Genomic DNA, 8,307 nt, shown 5'->3' with positions numbered 1-8,307 from the left:
TTGTTGGAAAGGAGAAGAGAAGGCGGAAAGATGAAGATGAGAAGTCATTGATGGAAGAATAATCGGGTCAAACCTAGGTGGCATATTACATTGGTGATTTGGCAAGGGGTAACCTGTTTACCCCTTCATTGTCCAAAGTGACTAATTAGATCCGACAAAAACAACCTTATTCCCTCAAAAAACACGAAAATAAGTTAACAGATTGAATGGACAAATTTGAAATACGTTGTTGGGTAATGTATCATTTTTCCAAATAATAAATATTTAAAACCCACAAGCCACAAACTCATTTAATTATCCACCGGCCTACCCATTACCCAATCCTTTTTGTGATGTGTACTTGTGAAGTCACAATTGTGAATGAAGCCCAATAACTCATAATCTAGTAACTCGTCAGTTGACAACTTTAATTTGATATTTTTTTGAGCGGTATTTGACATTTTTTTTTAATAATATTAGACAACTTTTAGAATTTTTTTTGGATACTACAATTTTTTTCTAAATTAGTTTAATGAACTCTACTCAAATAAGCTTAAAAAGCCTTAACTATGAAACCAAATCGGAGCTAAATCGTTACTAACGGTTCAATTTAATTTTTTATGGTTCGGTTTGATTTTCTTTTGACAAAAACTGTTACTAACGGTTTAATCTAAAAAAAACGGACCGTGAAGGCCACTACCTTCACTTTTTTCTGCGAATTTGTAAACTCAAAGTGAAACAAAAATATAGGTTAGCCGAAATCGCAGACAAAGGCTCGAAACCCAAGCAAGTTAAGCAAAAATGTACTGGTTAGGCTATATTTGTTATTTTCTATTTTTTATTGGTTTCGAGAAATCGAGAATTAATTTATGATTTGATAAGATTTTCCAAATATATTATTATTTATTTACTAGATAATTTAAGTGACCTCAAAATAGAAAATATAAGAAAAAAATTGGATAAATCATAAAATATAACCTGAATCTCAAGGGAAAATTTGAAAATCTAGCCCTAATCCGGACACCCAAAACCCTAACAATCGGGCGGGAAACTTCGAACCAGTTTACGGTTGGGATTGGATAGATCAAATTTTGTGCAGAATCTGTGCAAACATCTACGTGTTCATAGATCTCCGTGCTCTCACTGGACGTCGTTACTCATGAAGATTAAAGTCGAAGTGCACACCAACTGTTTGATGTAAGTCCCATAAAGCTCCCTGCTTTTTGAAATTCTTCAAATGATTTTGCATCCACGCGATTGGATTTTCTTCAAATCTTTCCGGATCCTGATAGCAACCTGTATGATCTGTACATAAAAAATCATCAATTTCAGCTCTTTCTACAAGGTTTGGTGCTCCATTTCCTTTTTAGTTCCATGTGAAACATATAGTTTTCAAATATGCCTTTTTTCTACTATTCAATGCTTCGATTTAAAATTTCCCCCATTATTACTCTCAATGCTCGCAACTTTGCTACTAAGTCTTATCAGAACGCAGTCTCCCTTTACCTAGAGAGAGCAAGGCTCATAGATAAGATCCGTATCATTCTCCGTTCCAATTCCCAAAACTCACTTGCGTCAATCTTGAATCATCCTTCTCTCGACACTTTTGTAGTCGCAAATGCCCTAAATTCAGCTCCATCACCACACTCTGCTCTTTCCTTAATCGAAACCCTAAAAACTATCCCTCATTTCACTCATAACCAAAACACCCTTCACGCTTTAGCCAAAATCCTTGCAAAATCGGGTCAAATTGGAAAGCTGAAAGCCCTTGTAAATGGCATAAACTCAGGGAAATTCAGGAATGTTGCTCGTGTAAGCTTTATGGATCAAATGAAGCTGTACGCATCTGCAAATGACCTTGAATCTGTTCTTTCAGTATGGCATGAATGGAAACTCTCCCAAAAACCCCCAAATGTTGAATCTTACAACATCATCATGTCACTCTGTGCACAAACAGGTAAAGATTATGAAGCTGTTAAGACTTTTAGTAGAATGATTGATGAAGGACAAGTTCCTAATTCTAGAACTTACACTGTAATCATCGAGCACCTTGTGAAATCTGGAAACTTGAATCCAGCAATGGAAATATTTACCATTTTGCCATCGATGAAGGTTAAAGTAAAACGAACTTTAAGGCAATACATGATTTTAGTGGAAGCATTCTGTGGGATCAATCAGTTTGATGTGGTCAAAACTTTGCTTGATGAAATGGAGGTGGATGGAATTTTTCCTACACGAAGGTTACTTTTGTCATTACAAAAAATGCATGATGCAGGATTTGTGGAAGAGACATTGGAGTTGATTAAAGAAATGTCACCTGATGAAAGAATTAAAAACATTACATTATCTGATGATGATGATGATGATGATGATGATAAAGTAAAAGTCAAAGTCAAACTAAGACCATGGTTTGACCCAAGAATTTTAGCTTCTTCTTTACGTTTTTGGAGGTCTGAAGAAGTATCAACATTGGAAAATGCAAAATTCATTTGGACAACACGACTTGTTTCAAAGATGATTAGGAGCTTCACTTCTGCTGACTCAGCATGGGAGTTTTTCAATTGGGTTGCTAATCAAAAAGGCTTCACTCATGATGCTCACACCATATCCAAGATAATTACCAAATTAGCCCTCGAAGGGCGTGTTGATTTTATCCAACAACTCATTCCAAAACTCAAAAGTGAAAATATTCAATTATCGTGTAACACTGTGAAAACAGTTATTGATTACTATGGAATTTCACACAATGGTGAAGCAGCTCTTAAAATCTTTCAAGACTTAAATACCCTTTGTGGGAATTTGTCAAAAAAGTCTCTTTTGTCCCTATACTCATCTCTCTTGACAACATTGGGGAAATGTAAGATGGGTTGTGAGGTTTTGGATACATTAGATGAGATGATTTTATCAGGGGTAGTTCCGGAAATTCAAACTTTTTGTAAATTAATGCATTGGTTTGGAGTTGAGGGGGATGTTAAAACGGTTCAGAGGTTGTTTTGGATGGTTAAGCAAAGTGGATTACAACCAACTAGTGATATGTTTAAGATTTTGATTTGTGTTTATTGCAAATTAAATAGAGTTGCTTTGGGTTTTAGAGCTTTTGAAGATATGAAAAGTTGTGATTTGATGTTTGATGTTTCTACAAAGAGTTTGTTAGTGAAGAGTTTATGGAAAGAAGGAAAGTTAAAGGAGGCTGCATATGTAGAAGAAGAAAGTGTAGAGATGAATGATGATTTAATGACTGTGGATCTTCAAAGAGTTTATAGAGTTTATTATGATAGTTTTTCAATTACTAATGATAAAAAAGATCTTTGTGAAATTGAGAGTTTGTATACATGATGCCATTGAGATAAATACTTTCTCTAATTTGAAGAACATTTTATGTTGTTGTTGAAATTGTGGAATATCATCTGATCTCCTTCTCATTTACATAACTCGTATATATACATACAAAGATGCCGTACAAAAGCCAAACAAGATAATGCTTATCAAAAAACTAATGACCAGCTACCCCAAAACAACCACACGATAAATACAAAGTGGATAAATACAAATTGAATAATTAATATGTGCTAACAGCCCCCCGCAGTTGGATTGTCCGTGCGAGACCGGACATTCAAACTGGTCGTGAAGTAGAGAAATAAGATGGAGGGCAAACTTTGGTGAAAATATCGGCATACTGAGAAGACGAAGGCACATGGAACACTTTGACCTGACCCATAGCAACTAGATCGCGAACGAAGTGGATGTCAGGATATGTTTCGTGCGTTGATGTTTAACCGGATTACTGGTAAGGTAGACGGCACTTACGTTATCACAAATTCACAATACACTAGTGTCGCTCGATCAGGTGGTCGATGAAGCTCTCGGAGTAGATTACGCAACCAACATGTCTCAGCAACGACATTAGCAACACCGTGATATTCAGCCTCTGTACTGGACCGAGAAATAGTAACTTGTCGTTTAGAAGACCACGAAACGAGATTGTGTCCAAGAAAGACACAATAACCAGAAGTCGAACGTCCGGTGGTGGGACAACCAACCCAATCGGCGTCTGAGTAATGAGTAAGCGGTAAGACTGGTGGAAGGCGAAGCAAACAATTGAAGCCCGAAGGAAACAGTGCCTCGAACATATCGTAAAACTCTCTTAAGAGCAGCCAAGTGAGGCTCTTGAGGGTCATGCATGTGTAAACAAACTTGTTGAACTGCATATGTGAGATCTGGTCTTGTGAATGTGAGGTCCTGAAGAGCCCCGGCTAGGCTGCGGTATAGAGTAGGGTCGGCAACCGGAGGACTTGTAGTGGGAAGCTTGGATGACACATCAGCAGGTGTACGTGCCGATTTACAATTCAACATCTTTGCCCGATCAAGAATATCCAAGGCATATTATTGTTGAGAGGGAAACATACCGTGACGATCTCGAATAACTGAAATGCCGAGAAAGAAATTTAGATCACCAAGATCTGTCATGGAAAACTCAGTGCTCAACGTGGACATAATAGTACGGAGAAAATCGATAGATGAGGCCGTAAGAATGATGTCATCCACGTATAATAATAAGTATGCGGTATGCAAACCCTGTCGAAAAATAAACAACGAGGAGTCACATCGACTATGAAGAAAACCAAGTCGTAAAAGATACTCAGCAAAACGTTGAAACCAAGCATGCGGAGCCTGTTTTAGACCATATAGTGATCGTTGAAGCAGACACACATGATGTTGGAAATCGATTATCCCGAAAACCTGGTGGCTGCTGCATATACACGGTCTCCTGAAGAAGTCCATGAAGAAATGCATTCTTTACATCTAACATTTCGAACTGGCCAATGATGAGAAATTGCAAGTGTTAAAACGGTACGTAGGGTAGCAGGTTTGACGACAGGGCTAAACATCTTATCACAATCAATACCAGGCCGTTGAGTTCTATTGTTTGCAACAAGTCGAGCCTTGTATCGAGAAAGAGAGCCATCTGCATTGTATTTCTTCTTGAACAACCAAATACAATTCACCACATTTGCATCCAGTGGTCGAGGGACAAGGGTCCATGTGTCGTTGGCAATAAGTGCATTGAACTCTTCTCGCATTGCATTAGACCAATTGGGGTCTGTAAAAGCTTGTGAGTATGAACGGGGAACCGGAGAGGTAGTATCGACATGGAGATTAAGCTTGCGTGTTGGTTTAAAAATGTCATGTCTTGAGCGGGTGACCATGTGATGTGTAGTAGTTACCGGTGTGGGAGAGCCGACCGGTGAGGTAGTCGGTGAACCCGTCGTTGATGATGGTTCTGGAGAGACAGTATTGATGTCAGTAGTGGTTGATGAGCTCGAGGCAGTGGCATATCTGTTGCTATTATCAGCAACGGATGAAGTGACTGGTGATGGTATATGAGGGGGATTGGAGGATTGTAGTAGTTGGGCAGAATATGTATTTGGACCATCTAGAGAACTGTCAAGAAAGGTATATGAGGGTGAAGCATTTGGAGTCATAGATCCAAATGGAAATATGGTTTCATCAAACGTAACATGGCGAGATATGATAATTTTTTGTGTGTCAAGATCGAGACATCGATATCCCCGGTGATGGGAGGGATATCCGAGAAAGACACATGGTGGTACGGGGTGCAAGTTTATGAGGTGTGACAATATATATGAGGATAACACAAACATCCAAACACACGAAGGTGGGAATATGTAGGTCGACGGTTGAAGAGCTTGTAATATGCAGTATCATTTTGTAATGATGTGGAAGGTAAGATGTTAAGCAAATGAACAACCATGTTTAGGGCTTCCACCCAGTAAGTTGGAGGAAGATGAGCGTTAAATAAAAGAGGAAGATGAGAAACCCATATGAATGCCATGAGAACCACAAAATTTGTGAAATTGGTGATTATTAAATTCCCCTCCGTTGTCACATTGAAATGCTTGAATGGAAGTTTTGAATTGGTTTGTAACATAGTTGTGAAAGTGTTCAAATTTTGAGAAAACATCATATTTGTTTCGTAGGGGAAAACCCACACAAAATGAGTGAAATGATCAAGAAATATGACATAATACTTAATGCCACTGATACTTGGAATGAATCAATTGAAAAGGAAATTGAGCAACAGAATTAGATAACTTAAATGGCAAGCGAACATGTTTAGCAAGTTGACAAGAATGACAAAGACTAGTATTTTTATTGTTCGTACAAGAAATAAATTTATTTGAAACTAAATGTTTAAACACGTGTTGACCGGGATGACCAAGACGAGACGGATCGAGCGTGACAAGAGCTTGGGGAGTTAGTTTGGTGACTGGATAGAGTTCTCCTTTGCTATCACAGCGGAGAAGAATTTGTTTGGTCCGATAATCCTTCACAGAAAAACCAAACGCGTCAAATTCATTTATTATCACGGGTACATAAATTAAGTTCTTAATAATGGAGGGAGTAATAAGAAGGTGATTTAAAGATAAGGTACGAAAAGGATGATATATGCACAGAAATTTAGGAACCATCACTAACACAGATGAATGCACGATAACGGAAGAGAGAGAATGCCTACATTCGAGTGAAGGTGAGACGTGGCCCCTGAGTCCATAAACCATTCGGAATTTGACGGATCATTTAAAGTCATTGTATTAAACATTTGAGGCAAAGTGGTAGGTTGATCCGTATTGGTTGGAGTATTCGATTGTAATGTAGTAGGAGGTTGACTGTAATATGCTTGGTTTGGGTTGCTGCCGGTTCCACCTGGCTGAATTAATAGTACCTGGACCAAACCCATTTGAAGTAGATGCACATGCACTAGGCCAGCCGTAAGTGGGATGCTGAGTTACTGCTGTTGAGAAGTTGACGGGGCCTTGATGGGCTTGCTGAAACGAAACAGGCCCAAATGGGCGTGTGTTTTGCTGAGATGGGCTTGATGGCCAGCCGATGGTGGACACAAAATTTCCATTAGCAATGTGTTGACCTATAGGCGGCAGAAAAATTGTTACTTCCATTTCGACCTCCAAAATTATTACTACCACCTCGGCCATTTCTTCCTCCACCCAGATTATATTATTGCGATGGTAATTTTGCGACTAAGAATTATCCGAAACGAGAGTGGTCTGTGATGAAGAGTGATCCGAATGCATCGACTGAACTTGGCGGTTTTGAACCTGATTCATCCGTTGTTCCTCGAGAAGAAGCATCCAACGGGTTTCCAAAAACGATGACGAATCAAACTAGCAATGTAATCAAACTTTGGAGACAAACCGTTTATGGTGTAAGCAACAAGATTTTCCTCGATGTTGTCAAGAAGATCGACAATCGTTTTGATATGGGTACAGTAATCCGTCACTGACTTGTCACCGATGGTAATGTTTCGCAGCTCGTTGTCCAACTGGATTGCCTTGGCATCTTTATTGTCAGGAAACAATGTCTCAAGAGTCGTCCAAACTTGATGAGCCGTCGGGTTCTTCTTCAAGATCATCGTCAAAAGTGGTTGAGAGATCGTCCGGTAGATCCACATTTTGACAATGTTATCGAGTCGATCCCATTCTTTTCTATCGGAGATTTCCGCAACTTTCTCCTTTCTCGTTTGGAGGCTCGAGATGATCAGCAACTCCGAACCCTAGACAATGGGTCAAAAAGAGTTCACGCCATGCATCGTAATTCATACGATCGAGGTCAAGAATCAAAGGGATGTACGCTTTGATGTTGGTGATCCCGTAAGGTTTTTCAGATGCCATTGATGAAGGTAAGAGATGAAGAAAGAAGAAAAAAGAGAGGCTGCCGGTAATGGAAGAACGACAACAAGAAGAGCAGAATGAGACATAATTGGGGTAGGTTTAGTTTGGCTCTACCATGAAATTGTGGAATATCATCTGATCTCCTTCTCATTTACATAACTCGTATATATACATACAAGATGCCGTACAAAAGCCATACAAGATAATGCTTATCAAAAAACTAATGACCAGCTACCCCAAAACAACCACACGATAAATACAAAGTGGATAAATACAAATTGAATAATTAATATGTGCTAACAGTTATACTCTTTGCTTAAGATTCTTATCTTAGTAACATGAGTAGGATATAATATGATCTCACCATTAACAAATGCTTTATGTGACTTTTATAATATAAGAAGTTAAGATGTTTATATGTCACTATCAATTTGTAGCAAGATGTTAAAATAATTTATTTTTTTGTGGGATGATCTTATACACACATCACCAAAAGTTGGTTAGCTAGAAAACAAAACTCCACTTGTATGATTTTCCTTTCGTTGTTTGTTTTTCAATATACATACCAAAGAGAAAGAGTCCATCAATTCCAAACATTAACATCATGTTTCATGGTAAA

The 8,307-nt window shown here is 38.5% G+C and overlaps 2 protein-coding genes across 2 annotated transcripts; one reads left to right on the top strand and one right to left on the bottom strand.

The window, feature by feature from the left end:
- Window positions 1-239: 239 nt before the first annotated feature.
- On the top strand, window positions 240-3,382 carry LOC145044066 (Tetratricopeptide repeat (TPR)-like superfamily protein). Its single transcript, XM_078992871.1, has one exon. It carries the CDS (start codon window positions 1,378-1,380, stop codon window positions 3,313-3,315), a length of 1,938 nt encoding a protein of 645 aa, XP_078848997.1. The 5' UTR covers window positions 240-1,377; the 3' UTR covers window positions 3,316-3,382.
- A 3,738-nt stretch (window positions 3,383-7,120) lies between these two features.
- On the bottom strand, window positions 7,121-7,468 carry LOC145040925 (uncharacterized). Its single transcript, XM_078988808.1, has one exon. The coding sequence runs from the start codon at window positions 7,466-7,468 to the stop codon at window positions 7,121-7,123; it is 348 nt and encodes a 115-aa protein (XP_078844934.1).
- Window positions 7,469-8,307: the final 839 nt, after the last annotated feature.

The sequence above is a fragment of the Lactuca saligna genome, chromosome 4 (assembly GCF_052625555.1).
Source record: "Lactuca saligna cultivar CGN05327 chromosome 4, ASM5262555v1, whole genome shotgun sequence".
Taxonomy (NCBI): Eukaryota; Viridiplantae; Streptophyta; class Magnoliopsida; order Asterales; family Asteraceae; genus Lactuca; species Lactuca saligna.
The sequence above is the reverse complement of the archived record's forward strand: the minus strand, read 5'-3'. Positions and strand labels throughout refer to the sequence as shown.